Source organism: Nanorana parkeri, unplaced genomic scaffold (genome assembly GCF_000935625.1).
Source record: "Nanorana parkeri isolate BGI_ZX_2015 unplaced genomic scaffold, ASM93562v1 scaffold114, whole genome shotgun sequence".
NCBI lineage: Eukaryota > Metazoa > Chordata > Amphibia > Anura > Dicroglossidae > Nanorana > Nanorana parkeri.
The window spans coordinates 1,131,259-1,154,247 of record NW_017306382.1 but is presented as its reverse complement, the minus strand read 5'-3'; the positions used below and the strand labels follow the sequence as shown (position 1 = coordinate 1,154,247).

Here is a 22,989-nt window from a genome sequence, read left to right as displayed (position 1 = left end):
GCCTTTAATGTCACCTTAAAAGGGTAGTCCAACAAAAACTAGTTCTCTCACGTGAATCCCCAGCTCTTTCCATCTACACAGAGAAGGCCACACTCTGGTACCTTCTCCGCAATATAAAATCAGTACAAATTCCAACAGTGTGACTCTCTTGCTATGACTGCGACACGTTGGTGGAGCTGGGAACACAATATGAAAGACGCCGCCAATATAAGATTTAAAGGAGAACTATGAGGTGAGTGGTTTTCACTCACCTCATAGTTCTAGCCGACCTGTGACAATGAGACTGTCACAGGTCGGCTCAATAGATCGGGAGGTGAGCGAACACATACCGGCGTTCGCTCACCTCTCGATCCTGTCACAGCTCTCTGCCGTGACAGGGGAGGGGCTGGATTCCCCCCGCTCCGATCCGCCAGCGTTGACTGGCGGAACGGACGGGGGAGGGGGCGGGAACAGCTGGCTCTGCCTTTAGATAGGCAGAGGCAGCTGTCAGTTACGCAGCTGGGCGGATCCCGGCACAATTGTCGGGATCCGCTTCAGCTGCGGCGTCTCAGTATACCGCGATCAGCTGCTCGCGGTATACTGCGGCGTCTCAGTATAACGCGAGCTACAGCTCGTGGTATACTGAGCCTAGGGTGACGGGAGGGCGCTAGTTTGTGTCCTCCCGTTACCCTAAGGAGAACTATGGGGAAAAGACTTATCCCCATAGTTCTCCTTTAATTTTGCATCATAAAGTTGATTCACTAAAGGCAGATAGGCTGTTTGCTTTGCAAGGGAATTTTATCTTAGCTCACTGAATGAGGTGAAGCTCTCCTGACTTCCATTATCCAATCATGTGCAAGAAAAATACTGTTCTTTTTATTTTCTTTGCATGTGATTGGGTCTACTTTGCATAGCCAATTTTAACCCCATTGGGAAACTTCCCTTGTAAAGAGAACAGCCTTTTTGCCTTTAGTAAATAGACCCCTATATGTCAGAACAAAAACATTGATATTAGATGGGCTAAAAATCATCTTACACAGACAAAGGAAGGGTTTGCATACATGTGATTTGTGGGTTGTTCCATGGTAGCTGGAGGTACGTACAATATCTGGAATTGTCTTTAGGTGACTGTTCTTAAGGTGTAAGGAGCCAATTAAAATTCCTGAGACCTTACAAAAATAAAATAAGTGGATATGATGAAATAGCTCTACCCAACCCAAAATATATACTTTAAAATACACTAAAGTACACTAAGGGGAATTTATCAAAACTGGAGCACACAGAATCTGGAGCAGTTGCCCATGGCAACCAATCAGCTTCTCTCTTGAGTTTGATCAGTTAAGATTTGAAAATGAAAGAGAGAAGCTGATTGGTTGCTATGCACATCTGCTCCAGTTTTGATAAATCCCCCTAAATATACCATACTTTACCATAGGGCACATCCAGAACTCTCATAGCCTCATTGTGGCTCTGTTCTTCCTTCTCCCATCACCTCCCTTTTGCTCGAATAGGGAGACAAGAAGAGTGGGAAGAACCAAGCAACAACACGGCAATAAAAGATCTGGTCCCATAGTTCCTCCCTCCCTCCCTCCTCATAAACATGCTAATGACATGTTTAAATAACACCTTCTTGTTTTCATTCCATACCTTTTTTTTCAGACCCATAGGTGTCATTGCTGGATCTCTCTGCTTCTGTATGCAATGGAGGTAGATCATGGCTGGTGGAAGGAGCCAGCAGGGTGCTGTACATAGTTCCCTCAGTGCTCCTCTTAAAAGCCTTCAGCCCTGATGAATCAATGCTGAGAAATAAGCAGAGCTCACCCCTTCCACATGCTTTACATTCCACACTCGGTGCATGAATAACCTTCCATTCAGAAATATCATGATAGCTAAAAAATATAATTGCCGGCACATGAAGTTTCTTCAAAGTTCAAAATATACACCTTAGTTTCCCTTTATATAGGCCACCTCCAGAACTCTTATGGTCTTATTGTGGCTCGGTTCTTTCCGCTCCCTTCACTTCCCAGTTGTTCACAAGGTGTGATTGGCGTCATTACAGTCCAATAGGAAGACAGCCTCATACTTCAGTAGGAAGATAGCCTCATAGTCCAATAGAAAGACAACCTCGTAGTCCAATAGTGAGATAAGAGGAGTGGGAAGAACCAAGCAACAACACAGCCATAAAAGTTCTGGTCTTGGTTCCATAGTAGAGTAATTCAGTTTTTCAGGCTGTTCTGGTAATGAACTCAGTATCTGCCTGCATACTTTATTATCTGGCAGCCACTTTAGCTCCATATGTCCAAAGGAACACTTTAAATCTTGCCGTATTTGTGCATTACGCATGCTTTGCTATTCAGAACAAATCTCACATTACTCGTGTCTGACTAGTACACTGCTCCACATTGACAATATATTTACTGTTCGGACCCATAGGGATTTATTGAAAGTGGGGTTGTTAAAGTGCAACAGTTAAAGAGAATTAATATAATGTAGCAGCTTAATTCATAAATTCCCTTCAGCTGCTCTAACTTGACACAATTTGGCACCATGACAGAATAAAACCTGCCCCTGACCACTTGTTAATTGTGCTTCTGCTTGACATCTATCTCATGTCCAGTGCTAGTTCTGTCTCCTGTGACCTGAGAGGCAGCTTGATTTGCATCTAATTTTGTCGCTAAATTGCTTGACACCCCCCAATGTGCCCACCTTGGGTTACACAAGCATAGCTAATCTCCAAGTAATCTAAGGTGTCTATATCTAATCTGTATATCTAATGTGTCTATATCTAAGGTGTCTGTATCTAAGGTGTCTGTATCTAAGGTGTCTGTATCTAAGGTGTCTGTATCTAAGGTGTCTGTATCTAAGGTGTCTGTATCTAAGGTGTCTGTATCTAAGGTGTCTATATCTAAGGTGTCTATATCTAATGTGTCTGTATCTAAGGTGTCTGTATCTAAGGTGTCTGTATCTAAGGTGTCTATATCTAAGGTGTGTATATCTAAGGTGTCTATATCTAATCTGTATATCTAATGTGTCTATATCTAATCTCTATATCTAAGGTGTCTATATCTAATGTGTCTATATCTAATGTGTCTATATCTAAGGTGCCTATATCTAATCTGTATATCTAAGGTGCCTATATCTAATCTGTTTATCTAAGGTGCCTATATCTAATCTGTATATCTAAGGTGCCTATATCTAATGTGTCTATATCTAATGTGTCTATATCTAAGGTGCCTATATCTAATCTGTATATCTAAGGTGCCTATATCTAATCTGTATATCTAAGGTGTCTATATCTAATGTGTCTATATCTAATGTGTCTATATCTAAGGTGCCTATATCTAATCTGTATATCTAAGGTGCCTATATCTAATCTGTATATCTAAGGTGTCTATATCTAATGTGTCTATATCTAATCTGTCTATATCTAAGGTGCCTATATCTAATCTGTATATCTAAGGTGCCTATATCTAATCTGTATATCTAAGGTGTCTATATCTAATGTGTCTATATCTAATGTGTCTATATCTAAGGTGCCTATATCTAATCTGTATATCTAAGGTGCCTATATCTAATCTGTATATCTAAGGTGTCTATATCTAAGGTGCCTATATCTAATCTGTATATCTAATGTGTCTATATCTAAGGTGTCTATATCTAATCTGTATATCTAATGTGTCTATATCTAAGGTGTCTGTTTGTAAGGTGTCTGTATCTAATCTGCATATCTAAGGTTTCTATATCTAAGGTTTCTATATCTAAGCTTTCTATATCTAATGTGTCTGTATCTAAGGTTTCTATATCTAAGGCTTCTATATCTAAGGTGCCTATATCTAATCTGTATATCTAAAGTGTCTGTATCTAAGGTTTCTGTATCTAAGGTGTCTGGATCTAAGGTGTCTGGATCTAAGGTGTCTGGATCTAAGGTGTCTGTATTTAATCTGTATATCTAATGTGTCTATATCTAAGGTGTCTATATCTAGTCTGTATATCTAAGGTGTCTATATCTAAGGTGTCTATATCTAAGGTGTCTATATCTAAGGTTTCTGTATCTAATGTGTCTATATCTAAGGTGTCTATATCTAATGTGTCTATATCTATGGTGTCTATATCTAATGTGTCTATATCTAATCTTTATATCTAAGGTTTCTATATCTAAGGTTTCTATATCTAAGGTGTCTGTATCTAAAGTGTCTATATCTAAGGTTTCTATATCTAAGGTGTCTGTATCTAAGGTGTCTATATCTAAGGTGTCTATATCTAGTCTGTATATCTAAGGTGTCTATATCTAAGGTGTCTGTATCTAAAGTGTCTATATCTAAGGTTTCTATATCTAAGGTGTCTGTATCTAATCTGTATATCTAATGTGTCTATATCTAAGGTGTCTTTATTGAATCTGTATATCTAATGTGTCTATATCTAAGGTGTCTGCTCTGTATCGAATCTGTATATCTAATGTGTCTATATCTAAGGTGTCTGTATCGAATCTGTATATCTAATGTGTCTATATCTAATGTGTCTATATCTAATCTGTATATCGAATGTGTCTGTATCTAAGGTATCTATATCTAATCTGTATATCTAAGGTGTCTGTATCTAAAGTGTCTGTATCTAAGGTGTCTGTATCTAAGGTGTCTGTATCTAAAGTGTCTGTATCTAAGTGTCTGTATCTAAGGTGTGCTTTGAAAAAAATATGCATACATACACAATATGCAAGTTAAATACTGTACATGCTGAATCTAAAGTGATTTGTTGGTTACACCAACAGCATTGATTGAACAGTGAACATACTCAGTATTTTTCTCTAATTGTTACTCTTATGTTCTCAGGTGATATCCCGGTCGTTCCTCTGAACTTCATCGCCTTGTCTTTCTCTTGCTCCTACAACAGAGACACTATAGAGGGCTGTGTGCGGGAGACGCTCTGTGTTTTCTCCCGCTCTGTTGCTACCAAACAAAATGTTGAGTTCAGCTTCAAAGGAATTGGCACTCTTATCATCCGCGACCAGAAGGTCAAGATGAAATTTTACAAAGACTTTGTAAATAGCACGGATGGGACTGGATCTCTGGTGAAATCTCTGTCTAATGTAAGTTACATTTGGTTACATTCGTCTGGCTCCTAGGATCTCAAGTGGAATCTCGCAATGCATTTGAGGGGTAATATTTGCTGATCACAGAATGAAAAGTGATGAGCGCTTTAGCTGTGTTCGAATTGATGTTCAATTTGGTTGCATAGCATCCTTTTCAAGTGTACAATCCATTAGAACATGGATATTTAGATGGTAATATGGCTTGGGACACAGACAACAATGAAATCCTGACAAGGGGCTTCACCCTTCCACACTATATACGAAACTGAAAAAAATGATTTTACTTACACTATAAAGCTCAGGTTTATTCTGCTTATATTTTGCCTCCCCCGTTTCTTTATTCCTCATCAATATGCTAATTACATTTTTAAATAAAACCTTCTCGTTTTCATTCCATACCCTTTTTCAGACTCATTGATCTCATAGCTGGGTCTTTCTGCTTCTTAATGCAATGCAGGTAGATCATGGCTGGTGGAAGAGCCAGCAGGGTGCTGTACATAGCTCCCTCAGTACTCACCTCAAAAGCCCTCAGCCCTGATTAATCAATGCTGAGAAAGAAGCACAGCTCACCCCATACATATGCCTTGCATTCCACATTTGGTGCACAGATAACCTCCCTTTCAGAGTTGACATGATAGCAAGAAAATATAATCGCTGGCACATGAAGTTCCTCCAAACATATCTGTATTTATTCCACAAACATTGATACAATAGACAAATGCTGGCGCGTTTCTGCCTCAAACGGCTTTAGTCTTAGCTTATAACATGAGCTTTCATTAAGGCCATTTGAGCCAGAAACGTGTCATCCATTGTCTATTGTATTGATGCTTCTGGAATAAATACAGATATTTTGGAGGAACTTTGTACCAGCAATTTTATTTTCTTGCCCTCGGCCCTTACGCAAGCAGTGGGATGGATCTTGGGAGGAGTTATGCAAATATCAAACTGCTTTGTTGGGTGGATGTCAGATTGGAAGAGTGGGTGTTCCTTGGCGAACTGCTCTAGATAATACCCACATGTAATACTGAGCCTGCATGATTCAGGACTGAAATTCAAAAAATGAAAGGTGTGGGCAAGAGATAATAAGGCTGGGGAGGAAAGAACTAGATGATCCTGGACTTCCTCCAGCCAGGAAATGAGGTGGGCTGTATCTGCTGCTTCTAACACACAATGTGAGAAGCTCGCAGTGTGCAGTGAAATCAGAGGAAGCTATTTTAGTCCAGGAGAGGAGCCGGTACAACTGTGCAAGACTGAAGGGAAGGATGGGGTTTAAGTTTAATTTTGATAAGAGTTCCATTAGCTTAGCATGACCAATCATACTGCAGGTATGACTGATAATATTTCCTTTCATTGCTGAACTATGGAAATGTTTTGCATGAAATTCCCCTTAAAATTCTAAGCCATATTTTGTATCACTCTTATAACCTGAGCGCATGGTTTCAAGTAATATTGCTTGTTGTGTTATGTTTCCATTAGAGGCCTGGGACAGCTGATTCTGTGATGTCTTCTGGGGAGGACCCATCCTTACGCCCGCGGTCCTGCAGTGCTCTACTATTTCCAAGGTATTTTATGGAGAAAAAATACGTAATAATTTAATTCAAGAAAATATGTCATATTAAACACGTGACCCTGCTGCCCTTTATGTTGTTACTTTTGTTTTTTTTGAGCGCTGTTAACTATATAGTTGTCATTCATATATGTACAGTATATACTATATGTATACTCTTTTCAGGGGGTGAGCCCCAAATGCTCCCAAAAATCATATAAGCCATTATAGGAAAGCACTAACTATATAAAAATAAATAGATATAGAGATGCTCGGATATGAATAGAACTACTAGTCAGATCAGTTCTATGAAGAGGGTGACCACTTAAGAAGCCTGCACTGTTATGCACAGTGGTCACCCATGCATCAGTGTTAGTTTCCTAGAGCTCTGCAAAGTGTGTTGACATCCATTACCTCAGTGCTGTGGATCTCATTTCTGCTCCATTAAGTAACATCCACAAGTCCCTGATTATCAAACTGAAGAGTAGACAGCAATGTCTAATGCAACAAAAGGACCACCCCATCCATACCCCCGACGCCAACCACCAACCTGCCCAAAGATGACATGTACCTACATTTTAAGGCTGCCTCTGGACCATTCTGTCCCACTACATGAAAAATGATAAAAGAAAAAGCGTTTTGTCCTCATTTGATACCATTTATAAAAAATAGAGTGTATAAATCAGATTTCCATTCTACTTACATGTTCAGTCCAGATAATATCAGCAAACAATTTCCTTATGGAACAAAGAAGAAGAAGAGACCCATCAGTATGTGATGGTGAACAATAGCTAACGTGTTTACCCCCTTCTTCAGAGTTACTGTATTACAAAAGAAATGTCAGACAGTGTATACAGTATATGTGTGTGTGCGTGTGTGTATATATATATAAATATATACTGTATATATCCAAACACTTACCCAAAAATGGTGTCTTGCTGCATGTGTGCAGGCATGCTGCTAGTTGGATGAACCTGACCTAGAAGTGGATGGGAAAAGGAGAGGTGTGCTTGCACAGACCAGGGCGGGACAGGCTAATGAGGCTGTAATCTGATGGCTCAATGGTGAATGGCCTTTCTATAGAAATGATTGGGGGGGCTGTACAGATCACAGCAGAGCTCAATGAAGTTCTACAATGAGCGTGGATAGGCTATGGAGGGCATGGTGGGTGGTGAGTTATGTAAAGGATAACTGTACTAAAAGTTCAGTTATTCTTTAAGGCCTGCTTTAGTCCTCTGTGCCTCCTGCCTGTTTCATTGACAACACTATGAGGGTACATTTAGGAAAGTTAGATATAATACATACAGATATCATTTAGCACAATTGTAAAACAAAGCAACGCAGCCTAAATTATTGCAGTTGCTAGAGCAATATACATATACTAAAGTGGGTCAATTGGGTAACTGTGGTGATCTTGATATCTCCTCACACTTGAAGTCTCTTATTACTCTACTGCTATTCTATGCAAATAAAATAATTGTAATGCAAAGGATTACTCCCCCATCATTGGTGGAGTGTAAACATTTGGTTAATCAGGTGATAATGTGATGTATCAGATGTTGCTGATCTTATTGATACTTAAGTTTTCCTTCTTTATTCTTTGCCAATTTGGTGAAAGGATTGAGGTAAAAGCCTCAGACAAGCCATCTGACATGGAGACAATCCCAGAAGAAAATGTGGAGCTGGAGAGTGGGGCAGAACCTAAGATAGAACAGCCAATAGAAAATGTGAATGAAGGAGAAGAGCCAATCACAACTCGAAGAGGTAAGGCATGAGGGATGGAATATGATGAGTCACACCGTCATTTGCAATTGATCCAATTGATGTGAATAATCAAATCTATGGTTGATTATTGACGATCTATATGTATATGGTCAGTCTAAGTTACTGACAACCTATGTATTTATTAGGATTGCACCGATACCGGTTTTTCGGTATCAAGTATATGTACCGATATTTTTTTTTGCTAGACTTGTCGATACCGATATTGGACTCGCCGCCCGGCTTACTGATTAGCCGGGAAGCAGGGGAAGAGGAAGCATGGAGCCAGCTTTCTGGCCAACCAGGAAGCTGGGTGGCAGGTAATAACTCACCACCTGGCTTCCTGATTGGCCAGATTCCCAACCAATCAGGAAGTCGGGGAAGGCGTCGAGTCATTACACGGTGCCCAGCTTCCTAAATAGCCGCGAAGCCTGCTCCATGCTACCTGGTCACCAAGTAGTATGGCCACTCTGGAAGCCGGGGAGCGTGTAATGACTCGCCGCCCGGCTTCCTTATACCAGAAGTTTAGAGGCGAGTCATTCTCCACCCCCCCGGCTTCCTAAATAGCCGAGAAGCCGGCTCCATGCTTCCTCGTCACCAGGGAGCATGGATCCAGCTTCCTGGCCAATCAGGAAGTAGCGTGGAATCCAATGACTCGCCGCTCGGCTTCCTATTCTAGGAAGTTCCTGTATCAGGATAGGCATTGGGAGCATTTAGGCGAGTATGAGTACTCGCCCAAATACTCGGTATTGGCACAGATACTGGTATCTATATCTGTAATCAACGTGGAAAGCATTTTATAAGGTTATACTCCACTTTCTTCTGCAGAGAACACACCAACGAAGCGTCTGCTGAACAGACAATGTATTGTGCCCGCCAAAGTCACTGCGATCAGCCTAAATGAAGATCTGGAAAGAATAACTAAACCAAAAACTGCTCCAGAAAGGTGAGGTCAACCTACCTGTTATGGGATGTCACAAAGATTTGACTGATACTTATTGTGCTTCATCATGTCATAGTGATTGCTGTACATCATAATAAAGAGCAGGCATCATGAAGTGTTTATTGTTAAAGGATAAGAGCACTTTAAGACAAAGTGCATTGATCCTTTTTACCCTTTTCCCCTGACCTATCCTAACCCACCCTCCCCCTCCAAAGATGCATACTTACCTTGATCTGATGGCTTTGAATCCTCTGCATGTTTATATCCAGCAGTTCAAGACTTCACTGTCCTGGCTGTACCTGCACATTAATGCCTGCCATAGGGGCACAATTAAATCCAGTTATATATTTGGGGACGGGGGGAGGGTCCACTCTCAGTACAGAGCTGTCTAAACATTTTTACAGAAAAGAAGAGCTCAAGGATGACCTCATCAGTCTGCTTCTGCTCCATCATTGTCCAGTCAGAAGATGGGACCTTGACCAAGCTGTATTGCTTAAATGCAGTAGAGGAAAGGGAGGTCTTGGACCCAGCTGTCCATTCTGACTGGCATACCTGAATCTCGCTGAACAGAATTAGAGATCCATTAAACAGTTCACATATAAGAGACAATGGAAACCATTGATCAAGTTTTGTAAAAGCAAAGGCATATGTACACAAGGAGACAGTTAACAGAAAATGCACCATCCAAACATAGCCAGAACTCCTAGGTAGACCTCAGAAGTCCATCTCGGTTTATGTGATTCTTTTATTATGTATAGAAAGAGGAAAGAGTTTGAAGTGCCGTCTGATTTTTCTGTTGTTTTTGTGCCTGTTGGGGAGCTTTTCTTTCGGTTCCTGTCCTGGTGACACCCTTTCTCACCCTGACATCAGAACAGGAAGTGACGGGAAATCCCACCATTTTTAGCTATTATTGAAAGAGAAAGCAATCTTCCAATAAGGTTTAGAGGTGGGATCTGCTCTTACTGTTGGTGACACCAACAGAAGTTATAACCCTTTTCCATTTGGAGGTGGGATCTACTCATACTTTTGGTGACACCATTGTAACAGACGTTCTAACCCTTCTCCATTTGGAGGTGGGATCTACTAATACTTTTGGTGACACCATTGTAACAGACGTTCTAACCCTTCTCCATTTGGAGGTGGGATCTACTAATACTTTTGGTGACACCATTGTAACAGACGTTCTAACCCTTCTCTATTTGGAGGTGGGATCTACTCTTACTTTTGGTGACACCATTGTAACAGATGTTCTAACCCTTCTCCATTTGGAGGTGGGATCTACTCTTACTTTTGGTGACACCATTGTAACAGACGTTCTTCTAACCCTCCTCCATTGTACTGGAAAAAGGACGTCTGGTATATTTATTGTTATTTTGTTTCCCCCTACTTTTTGACCCGTGTTAGGGAGATACAGAATGAATCGAAATCTCTCCAATGGGGAATCAACAAGTAAAAACCAGAAAAAAATTCTAACCATTCCCACTCTATCAAAAACAAAAAAGTTTTGCCTGGAGCCGGGCTATAATAACTGTTACTAACATCTTAATATAAAATAAGACAGGGGGTCTCATTTGTATACATTTTCAAGCTGTGAAAGCCACAATAAACCGCATTTTACTAGTGTACACTGTAATCACACACCACAACCATAAGAACATTCCAAGAGGGTGATATGGATGTGGCAGGAGGGACGCATGTGTCAGTCCAGCACCACTCACTCATATAACGGTAATATAAATCTTCAACTAGGGCTGCACACCGGTTCATATATTCAAGAACAGCTTTCTATTCCTTATTCTTGAACGACTCATAAACTATTAATTGCTACTGACAAAATGTTCTCTTAATGGTTCTAAATGATTCAGGGGATTATCTGAGTTTTATTCAAAAGTATCAGCTGACAGCGAGATGTTGAAAAGTGTATACAGAGACAGCAAATGGAGGGGTTGGGGGATAAGTAGCACAATGTCATTGTGGATGATAGAATTTCCTTCCCTGGTGAAATGGAAACCGGGTCTTCCAAGGCCACACAGTAGACTCCGGCCTGAGATAATGTTCATCGAGCCATCATGAAGCATTTGCATCTGGGTTCTCACTAGATATCCTTTAACTATGATGTTCTACTTGTTCTTAGAATTGAAATGCTGAGTCTTATTACTGAAGGGAAGGCCTTGGCCAGTACTTTATGTACTGAAGTGAAAGCTGGACTTTACAGTTGATATTCATATATGAGAGCAGTCAATTGCTGCCAAAGCATTTTTGTCCATCCGGTACTGAGATTTACTGTATATAGCTCTGCCAGACAATACAGCTAAGCAATACAGCTAAGTCACCTTCCTGCCTTCAGCCTGTGATTGGACAGTGAATGAGTGGCAGACTAATGAGCTCGTTCCTCTGCTCTCTCTCTCCTCCTGTCCTAATGTTCCTTGATATACAGCACATCTGATTGGGCCCTAATTCTTCTCCTCCTTGTATCTCTGAAACCAAGTACCATAGTTGAACAACCTGAACCTTATAATGAGTTTGTGTGACTAGTGAGCCTTATATGTACAGTATGATCTATATGGATAAAACCCACCTATGTTGGCAGCAGACATGTGTAGAGTTGGACATATGTAGGTGGACATCCAATAACCTGACTATGGCATCAAGACCATACAGTACTTGGCCTGGCATTCAATTCTAGTAGGGAGGCCTGGTATAGCCATCAGTGTTGGTGAGTGAGCTTGCATGTTTCAGGTTACCAACATTTTTATATGTCAGGCTCATACCAAATCACACACCACACCACTCACACACCACTAGTAGTGTTTTAAACCAGTCACCTGAATATTTTTTTATAGGTTCATTGATTGAGGTGATGTAACGCTATTAGCAATTATTACATTTACCTGGTATGGATCTCAACTGCAGGAGTGTTAATACATAGTAGCTTAGTAAGAAGGTTAGTTGTAGTTATATGGTAAGTGCTTGACTTCAGTCAGAGATAAAGGTATAAAGTTCGTAACAATTTACGCAGGTTGATAACCCAGGTCAGAGCATTCAAATAAGGATTGCAGAGTGAACCCACTGATCGGCCAATCACTAGTTAGGATAGCTCTCACCCTGGATGGTTGCGATACAACAGACTACTGCAAGCATATATGCAGTCAGTATATGGAAAGGAATACTTGCAGTTGGCAGCCTTTAAAACCTGAATACATTTTGTAGGTTCAATGATTGAGGTGAGCAGTTGGTTTGTTGTCAGGAATGTCTATCAATCGCTCCTTGGAAAGCTCATGTGAGGAAAGGTGATTGGCGGGGGACCAGTAGTCAAACCTCAGGTGACCTTTGAACTCTGACTCAAAAGATGATAGCATTTGCACTCTACTTAGAGGAAGAGAGTTTCCTCATTGTATCTGTAACATGAGCAGAGCTTCCAGATGATTATGATAAATGATGGGTAGCTGGAAGTCCTACTGATATCACTGAACAGAAGAAAGTGTGTGTCCCAGCACAGATGAAAGTGCTTGAGTTAAGTAGCAGACAGGTAGGTACCCCCGTCCAGCTCTTTAACGGTGTCAGTCTATGACTTCTTCCCCCACACCACCAAGACAAGGTTGCCTTCACGTGCTGGCTGCTTGATAAATGTTGTGGGTGCCATTCTAGGGTGAGGTGCCAATAGTTCATACATACATCATAGAGTGTCTGCAAGGATATTTCATTCCACTCAGCCTTCTTTCTCCACTCCATGTAATGAATCCAGTCACTGAGCAGTTCATTCATATGAGTGCCTGCTTGTTTATTTCAGAAGCTGCTGAAACTGGAATGCACTTCATGATTTTAAACAGGACACAGAATTTAACAAGACCAATTACTTTCTATTGCAGATTAGGATCTTCTATGAACTTCTCAAGACCTGATCCTGAAGTGAGCCAGACGAATATCCTGCGGATAACGACGCCTCCTCCCTGCCTGGATCACTGTCGTGCAGGGCAGGTACTGTATCCAGACTACATGGAACCTGCTACCATGTTAACGTCTTATCTTAGTGGTATCCCCCTTATCTACACCTGACATTACACGTTAGTGCTACAAACCCATGCGTATGGGTATCTGCAGAAGCCACCAGCTGCCTGCTGTTGTGGGGAACTAGTGATCAGTCATACAAAATTATGCAATAGTTATTCTTACCCCAGATAAGCTGGTAGCATCTTCTTTGCGACTCCCAACCCCTCCATTTTACACTCACAATTCACACTGCTCTCAATATTATTTACGCTTGCACCTCCTATTGCAGTATAAAGACCTTTTCCCCTATTGAAGAAAATACAACATTGTGACTTTGTAGCATGTCACAAAATGAGAAACCGCAGTCATTTTTAGATAAATCGTTATCTGTAGACGCCATTATTTGGACTATCTGGTGGTTATAATGTAAAGTGTATCTGGCATCATTCAAAGAACAGACAGGGACAATATTGCAAGTTGGCGAAAACAACTGAGAAACAAATTGCATTTGCTATGGTCAGGATCCTGATTCAGTATATCAAAAACATCTCACTCAATATTCTCTCTTTAGAAAATATCCTACAAAGTACTACTATAATGGCATTTGACCCGAGCTTGAATATGTAAATGTCCTCTGCTAGTCCACCAATTGCTTTCAGAGAGGAAAAACTCCATGTTCCACATATGGTTGATATATATATATATATATATATATGTTCTGTATATGTTCTGTATTCTGTTTTTAAGACAACTGTTGCATTGTATCTTACCTTATTTATTGAATACAATAAAAGTCTTGTGAAAGAAAAGGGATCAATTGGCTATCAGATGTGTTGGTCTTCATGCACTTTCAATGTTCAGAAGTATCTGGTACCACAACGACAACAATGAATTGGTTGTATCACTTTTCTTCATCACATGTATTTATCTGGCTGAGGTCACAAACAAACAGGCACAAAGGGGCTACTTTATACATCTTCAGCTCAGAGTATAGCTGGGTGAATGCCGTTCACTTAGCCCTACCACCACTAGATGGCGCAGGGGAACATAGGAATTTCCTATAGTCTCAGCTCCATCTAGTGGTGGTAGAGCCATGTAAATGGCATTCACCCAGCTATACTCTGAGCTGAAGATTTATGAATCAGCCCCAAAGTAAAATGTGAAACGTGCTCTGTGTTATTTTCAATATAGGTACTTGTCATTCAAAACTGTTTCTTTTCATCTCCTTTTCCTAGGAATTGTGCTACCTGTGTCTATGTAGATGAAGGAATCTGTTGCACCTTTCCCATCTGACCACAGAAAACCTGCAGATAATTGTAAGGTGTATGGCCAGCTTTAGACAGCTCTCCCTGGAACAGGTGACCCTATTAGAAGATTTCCCCTTACCTCTTGTTCTGGGGACAACTCTAAAATGTTGGATTTCCTTTTTGTCTTGGTGACAACAGTCACCAATACCAATAAATGGGGTGAATCTCCCTAATGGGCAGGGCCGGATTTCCCACCAGGTCAACCGAAGCCCGGCCTTGGGGTGGCAAGGAGCAGATGGTTGGCAAGGAATGGAATTCCTATCTCCTGACGCCCAGGGTATGCAGTTTCGGGCGCTGGCCGGGTAGTTGTTTTCTACATTTAGCCCCGCTTTTGGACAAGCAGGGCTAAATATAGAGACTGTAATAAAGAGAACCTGTCACCTCCAAATGCTATCACACAGGGGCTTGTTAGTAAAAAATAATAAGAAATAATAATTTCAAAAACTAAAAGTGATACAAAAGGCCTAAAAATTATAATAAAAGTAAAAGATAATAAGATAAATCAAAATTTAAAAAAATATACAAAAATGTTTAAAGTGATAAAAAAGTAAAATAAATAAATACAAATTTCCAACTAACCCTGCCCCCCACCATCTGGTTGCCATTCTCCATGGTGGGGGTGTTGTGGCAGAGAGGGGGACGCATTGAGGAACCTGGCCTTGGGGCAGCAGAGAGTAAATCCGGCCCTGCCGATGGGTATTTATGGCCCTGCCGATGGGTAGGCAGCAATGAAAACTTGACATAAAGTCTAACCCTCCCCCACGCTATCCAAAACTAAAAAAGGTTTTGCCTAGAGATACAGTTTTACCCTGACTGTAACATTAAACCTAACCTCCTAAAGGGAGCCCTAAAGGCCGTGACACACTGCACGCGAAGCAGCGCGGAACGGGGGCGCGCTGCCTCTGCGAGCAGTGTGTCATGTCATTTTCTGCTCGGCACCTCAGCTTGCGAGAGCTCGCGGAGCTGAGCGTGCCGAGATGAACAATTTCAACTTCAGCCAATCGGCTCGCGCGTATAAACCAGCGCGTCGCGATGCGACAGCTGGCAGGTTGTTACGGACGAGCCGATTGGCTGAAGTTATCAATCATCTGACTGCACTCAGCTCACACACTGCATGCAAAGCTCCGTGCCGGATAGCTTTGCTTCGCTCTGCACGGCTTTGCGTGCAGTGTGTCACGGCCTTAAGTCTTTGCTTCCCCCAACACATAACCTGCTATAAGTGAAGCCTAACACTAACCTAACAAAACCAAACCACACATTAAAGAATTTTGCAAACTGGTGCAAACTGGTTAAGTGCAGCGCAGATTTCTGTAATGTGAACTACAATGTTGTTTCAAATGTCATTGTGAGAGCAGAGAACTTAGTCGTCTTGTAAGTTTGCCGTATCAAAGTCTTCATCTTTCCAGTTTCTCTTTCTCTACAGATGAAATCTCAGGCAATTCGAGGTCAAAGTCAGAAAGACGCCGCGTACAACATGGGGGTGGCGGAGGCCATCAGGAATGAACGCAATGCCAGGAACCTAGAGTTTTATGTGAGCACATTGATATTCTGTCTGCCAGTGTGACCAGTGCTGACCCCATAATGATAATGGCTGGGCTGAAGCGACTGCATGCTACTGACACATTGACACGACTCCTGACACCAGGACCCATTATTATTATTGACGAGTCATCTGTGCTAGAGGATTACTTCTTTTTAAGGTTACCGTTTTTGGAAAGTTGGCAATGAAAGGAGAATGGAAGGGAATATACAGTATAACATTTCACTCTTTACTTTGTAGATGTTCACGTTGATGTGATCAGCCTAAAGTGGCTCTGACAAAAAAATCCCAAGCAAGTGCACCTACACCTGCTCACGGTACTTTACCCCCGCTGCCGGAATGCCATATGGGTCAGTAGAAGGTCTCCGCTGGCATCTATTGGGAAATGGAAATTCCCAGAAGTGTTGATCTCCTTGCTTCCTTCTCCGCGGTGCTCACTGGTTCCTCCCGCCGCCCTCCACATTATTGTATCCTGTAGTGATGTAGAGGTTGGCAGGAGGAGACACTGAGAGGGGAATTTATCAAAATTGGAGCAGACAAAATCTGGGGCAGCTGGGCATGGCAACCAATCAGCTTCTCCCTTCAGTTTGTCCAGGCAAGATTTGAAAATGAAAGAGAGAAGCTGATTGGTTGTCATGCACAGCTGCTCTGGATTTTGTCTTCTCCCTGTTTTGATAAATTCCCCTCTTAGCTATTTAGGGGACCAGATTGACATTCTTAGTTTCCCAGCAGACATTGGTGGAGGATTTCTATAAAATGGAGTGGTATTTTGGAGGCATAGGCAGCAGAAAAGGAATCATTTATTATCTTATTTTGCAGGTACAATTGTTCTGATTTTTTATTTTTTTTAATAACAGGGTCACCTTAAAGGGTACTAGTGCTTTCAGACAAAGTTAAACTCACCCTGCCTAGAATTCCTCGCCTATACTATCCATCCCCCCTCCTTCAGCTCCTTACTTACCTAAGTAAAGCTGGCCACACACTGGCAGATTTTCAAATGAAATTTCATATGAAAAATCTCATCCGGACATTCGATAATGCCCTCAGAGACTTGGGGAATGTCGTCCAAAATTCTATTTGGTTTTAGCATTCAATTTTGGAATGATTGGAGTTTCCTGAACGAAAACCTCATTCACTGTTAGGTCTTCGTTCATTCAAGAAGAATGGATAAAAGATTTTTCGCCACTATGGTTAATGTTGACCACCGATTAGCATACTCCATTAGCTGTTAGGAAACCAAACAAATGTTTGCAAAACATATTTTTTAAGATAAAATTCTACTGGTTTACACCATGGACCAAATCTTCCTCACCCCTGGCTAAGCTAATGTAGTGATACTTGATTTGTACATTTGTACAGTACCAGCTAATAGAACTGGAAACCCTTGGGAGTTGGCCCTGTAGAAGTCAATCAGGAAGATGTTAGCAATGGGGCAGGCTGAGTGTCCTATTCAGGTAAGTATGCAGTTGGCTGGTTAAGTACTTCGGCTCAGCAGGTCTAGGCAGTGTAGGTAAGTGTACTTTGTCTGAAGGTACACATGCCATTTAACCACTTCACATCTGTTCATTATATGTAAATGGACGGACGGATCATTCTTCGATGCGGGTCACCATACATGCACTGCAATTTTTCTTTCCTGCTCGTATGCACTCCCCTAGCGTGCACATGAGCAGTACACTATAAACATTTCCCACCCAATCGCTTGTATGGTGCGTGGGAGTGTGCAACCTCCCCGCCACCACTGTTAGCTATTCCGGACTTCGCTGTCCCCCAAATGGGCTCGGGACTGGCATGGCAGGCCCTCCTTGGTCGCTTCAATCGGAGGGAGATCAGCACACTTCCACTGGCTGACATCCCCTCCGATCTCTGAAAGAGGAAGTGATGTAAATTACATCACTTCCAGTTTCAGTGTGTCATTTCCCCGGCTGCTGTAGCCGGAGAAGAAGCTGGTGAAGCACGATCTGTGCTTGATCAGCTTCTTTGGGGAGTCCATAGGTGGCATTAGGGGTCTAATAGACTCCCGATGTCTCCATAAAGAGGACCTGTCACTGTATCTGTGCTATCACATAGGGGGTTTGTTAGCCCTAGTCTTCAAGTGGTTAAAGCTAATCTCTAGACCACCCCTCTCTACCTAAACGCTGGCAAAAAAAAACCCTACTTAAATGCCCCTTTTACTTACCCAAATCTGTGGTCATATGACAATTCTGTTCTTCCATGCACCAAAGGTGGGGTATTTATTCAGGTGTCCATACTGCCTGTATGATGTGGACACTTTATATTGGCACAGTCCCTCTGCTGCACCACTGAACACCAAGTAAAACAGTCCTCACTATAATAGATGTCAGCGGGTAAAATAGAACTTTTGTTTCTTTTGTGGCAATACTGTCTTTGTTGGATTTTCTTTTTTTATTGTATGTAATAAAACAAAATGTGCCACAAACTTTCAATTGTGGTGGTGAGGAGATGAGATGGAAATTCTGTTTAGGAGATCTTCCTACTAGACCCCTGAGAAATTGGTGATTCAACAGAACTTTATCCACCCCAATACCAGTAACTTGGTGTACTGACCCTCTAAATTTCATTTAAGAAGGTCTCATGCTACACGGTTCACGGTCATCCAACCACATGTTTGCTGTGTGCGACAACCCTTGGATAAGGCTTTAGGCATGATTTACTATTCTGTTTCTCATCAATCACTATGTACATTTTATCCCTCTTATACCTAGAGATCATACATTTTTCAGAAGAGGCCGCTGACCCCTCCGGCAAAAATAAAACAGGAGCAATATTACCAGTCGCTGACTAAGCAGGTGGAGGACAGGCAAGGGAAGGAGGAAAAAGAGAAGCAGGACCAGGAATTGTTGGGCAAACTGGAGCAGATTCAACTCGCTGAAGGGTAAATTTCACTTTCATTCAACATCTCATACATCACATCACATGACCTATGACATCACATGATTTATCTGTTCATATGCTGGATTGAGTGTTGGATTGTGTATTGTTACACCCACATGCAACTTTCCCTTGCTAGTTAGTTTTAATTTTCTATATATGTATTTGACTATACATATGAAGGAGTCACATGTTGCAGAGGTGCCTTGGTGGGGCAATGTGGCTTCACATACAGCGTAAATGTTTTTATCATTATTATTAGGGATGCATTGATAAGAGTACGGGACGAGTACGAATGCTTTGATACCGGAACTTCTGGTCAGAGGGAGATTTCCTCTGACTGGCAGTGCCGCGAGGGAACATGGAGCCGGCTTCCCGGCTAATCAGGAAGCCGGGCAGCGGGTACTGACTTGCCACCCGGCTTCCTGATTGGCTGGGAAGCCAGCTCCATTCTGATTGGCTGGGAAACCGGCTTTTCGGACAATCAGCATCGATCCAGCCAAACAGCTGGTCAATGCTTTCCGGCCAATCAGAATGGAACTGGCCAAACAGCATGGAGCCGGCTTCCCAGGCAATCAAGAAGCTGCCTGGCTTCCTGATTGCCCGGGAAGCCGGCTCCATGCAAGCAGAAGTACGGATGGTTAGGGGAACCCTGCTCATAAGAGCTTACAATATAAAATGGAGGGAGAACTGATACACAAGGTAATGGCTATGTAGAGGATTTGTTGATGGGGAAAGTAGCAGTTCAGTTGTTGGGTGGAGGAGGGATAGGCTTCCCCGAAGAGATGGGTTTTCAGGGATTGCGTAAAGGCAGAGTATGAGATAGCCGAACAGATTGGGAAAGGGAGTACCAGAGGATGGGAGAGGGATTGGCAGAGAGGGGTGGAAGCCAATAAAGGGATGGGCAGAGAGAGATGGGGGATAGAAAGCAGTGGAGGGATTGGCAGAGAGGGGAAGACAATGGAAAGTAGTGGAGGGATTGGCAGAGAGGGATAGGGGTGGAAGCCAATGGAGGGATTGGCAGAGAGGGATAGGGGTGGAAGCCAATGGAGGGATTGGCAGAGAGGGATAGGGGTGGAAGCCAATGGAGGGATTGGCAGAGAGGGATAGGGGTGGAAGCCAATGGAGGGATTGGCAGAGAGGGATAGGGGTGGAAGCCAATGGAGGGATTGGCAGAGAGGGATAGGGGTGGAAGCCAATGGAGGGATTGGCAGAGAGGGATAGGGGTGGAAGCCAATGGAGGGATTGGCAGAGATGGTTTGGGGTGGAGGCCAATGGAGGGATTGACAGAGAGGGATGGGGATGGAAGCCAATGGAGGGATTGACAGAAAGGGGTGGGGGTGGAAGCCAATGGAGGGATTGTCAGAGAGCGGTGGGTGGAAACAAATGGAGGGATTGGCAGATAGGGGTGGGGGTGGAAGCCAATGGAGGGATTAGAAAGAGAGGGGTGGGGTAGAAGCCAATGGAGGGATTGGCAGAAAGGGGAGAGAACACTGAGCTGTTGGTAAGATGGATGAGTCTGACAGAAGCAATTATAGTAGACTGATGGGGGGATAGCCTGTGAAGAGGTAGACCAATGAGGATGGAGTTGCAGTAGTCAAGGCGAGAGATAACAAGGGAGTAAAAAAAAATAAGCTCAATGGTGTTATTGGTTTACAACAATAGCTTCAATTTTCACCTTATACATCAATATACACTTGAATTTGTAATTCTGATGGGCGTGTACCTTTATAGAAAGAAGAAGTAACGTTTGTGTAGGATTGGGTCCCCAACTGATATTTGGGGTTTCCAGGAAAATGAGGGACCCGGAGGATTTTACTATAACATAAGGGACATTTTTTTTTGTGAGACACTTTGGGGAGCTCACAGGACAGGGAAGTTACAATGATCCCGTCTTATTCTTCTTATTCTTCTACCTGGAATAACCAGCTCACAGTTTGACAGTTTTCAGTATGTAGAAGATCTGTGCTCCTGCTGTGCAATACTCAGGAAGGACAATGTGCCCCCCTGACCCTCTCTGATATTTATAGCTGGAAGTGCCCCCCAGCATGAGACATGCGGTCTTTTTAGCTACATATTCAGCAGTTCAGAGGCCATTCACATCTCTGACAATAGCAGAATCTCCTCCAACCCCTTTCTTAGAATGACCCTGAAACAAGTTCTGTGTTTAAAGTTTTGCTGCTTTACTTAAAGCTGAATTCTATTCTCTATTCTGCTGATATTTTTCCTTCCCTGCCCCCCCACAATATGATACCAAATGTTTTTTGGTCAAATATAAAAGTTGAGGTTGTGCTGAGTAGACAGATACCCAACATGCCAAGCTTACAAAATTGTGTGCGCCCGTGAAATGGCAAAAAACTACGGTACCCCAATCTGTCCATAGGGGACACTTTAAAATCCCGTACAGGTCATCAGTTTAACCGTTAACCAAGTTAATTATTGGCTTCACTCTGACACACGCGGCGATTGTAGAGCAAGCGTTATTTTTATATGAAGGTGCGCCCGACGTGTGTTTGCGTTTGTATGTGCGATGGAGGACTGTTTTTAAATTTATTTTGTTTTACTTTATTTTTCTTAGAAACATTTGTCTTTTTACCTTACTTAATTGCTATCACATAGCGGAGCTCACACTTAAAGAGCACACGTAAAGAGCACCTGTCATCACTAAAGAGCCATCACATAGGGGGCCTATGTGATGGCTCTATAGTGATGACAGGTGCTCTTTACGGTGACATTAGGAGTCTATCAGCCCTCTAATGTCACCTTTGCAGCCCATGGAAGCTGATGAAGCACAGATTGTACTAGATTAGCTTTTTCCCCGGGCCTCTGGAGCCGTGGAATGGCAGCTCAGAAACTGGAAGAGATGCCATCAGCGTGGCTTCCGGTTTCAGTCAGTGGGAAGGAGATCAGAGAATGGACGTTCTCTGGTCTATCTCCCCTCTACCCGCTGACACCCGTGATGCTGGTCCCGGGTCCGCAGGAGGGGCAGTGGGAAACAAGGTGTAGGGGGGGTCACATGTTTACCGGCCCCTGGAAGCGATCAGGCGGCAGAGTACGCTGTGTACAGGGGCCCATGGCTGCCAATGTATACATACGCCGGTGCCAGCGAAAGGGTTAAACCATGTGAGTTAAAGGTGACCATTGTAAGCCCCCCTGCCACTGTTATAGTTTGTCCCAATCAGTTACCAGAAAACACAGATTTTTGGGATCTTTAAACCACTAGATGGCAGCAGATCTACTCTTGAAGAATTTTGACGGTCAGCCGTGAATCGGAAATGATAGCGTAGAAAATGTGTTACTGACAAGCTGAAACCAAATAATCCAAACAGCTGCAATAGTACCATTGAGAACAATACCCATGGATTGGTTGTTGGGTTCCGTCTAGTAAAGCAAACCTGTCATTCAGCCTGATCTAAGCAGAACTCCAGGGAGGAAAAAATCCTAACCCTCGCAGTGGGGCTACCCCGGCATTGAAAGGGTTAAGTGCTCGTTTGTGTCTAGGTGCTAAAATAACAAAGTTATACTCAACTGATCCTCTGAGCCGGCTTGTTCCTAGACGGGCCCCTGGAGCCTCTCTCCCCCTCCGCTTCAGCATTCGAAGGATCCTCAAGCCTTTATGTTCCATATACAGTGTATTGGATGTTAGGATGCCGAGGGACATGCCACCGCTGCAGCGGAGAGGCTTCAGGGACCAGAGTATCAGGCTGCTGGCTCTGCTGTTTGGGTATAACTTTTTTTTTTTCTCTCCCTCTTTTTTTTAGCACCTAGACAAAAACGAGCACTTAACCCTTACACTTAACCCTCACAGTGCACCCCGGTACAGTGAGGGTTAAGTGCTTGTCTACAAAAAATTTGCCCGGAGTTCTGCTTTAAAAATAAAAAAGTGGCTTTTGCTGCAATATTCACCTTTTATTCCAGGGGGGGGGGGGGGGGGGGGGGGGT

At 42.6% G+C, this 22,989-nt stretch overlaps 1 protein-coding gene across 1 annotated transcript in view; it reads left to right on the top strand.

The window, feature by feature from the left end:
• CCDC81 (coiled-coil domain containing 81) overlaps positions 1-22,989 on the top strand; it is a 54,733-nt gene that overhangs the window by 18,036 nt on the left and 13,708 nt on the right. Inside the window, exons 5-12 of the mRNA XM_018553240.1 lie at positions 4,809-5,065; positions 6,545-6,630; positions 8,233-8,378; positions 9,204-9,321; positions 13,188-13,296; positions 14,544-14,565; positions 16,022-16,146; positions 18,882-19,051. Of these exons, the coding sequence (XP_018408742.1) occupies positions 4,809-5,065; positions 6,545-6,630; positions 8,233-8,378; positions 9,204-9,321; positions 13,188-13,296; positions 14,544-14,565; positions 16,022-16,146; positions 18,882-19,051 (1,033 nt within the window). The remainder of the gene's footprint in view (positions 1-4,808; positions 5,066-6,544; positions 6,631-8,232; positions 8,379-9,203; positions 9,322-13,187; positions 13,297-14,543; positions 14,566-16,021; positions 16,147-18,881; positions 19,052-22,989) is intronic.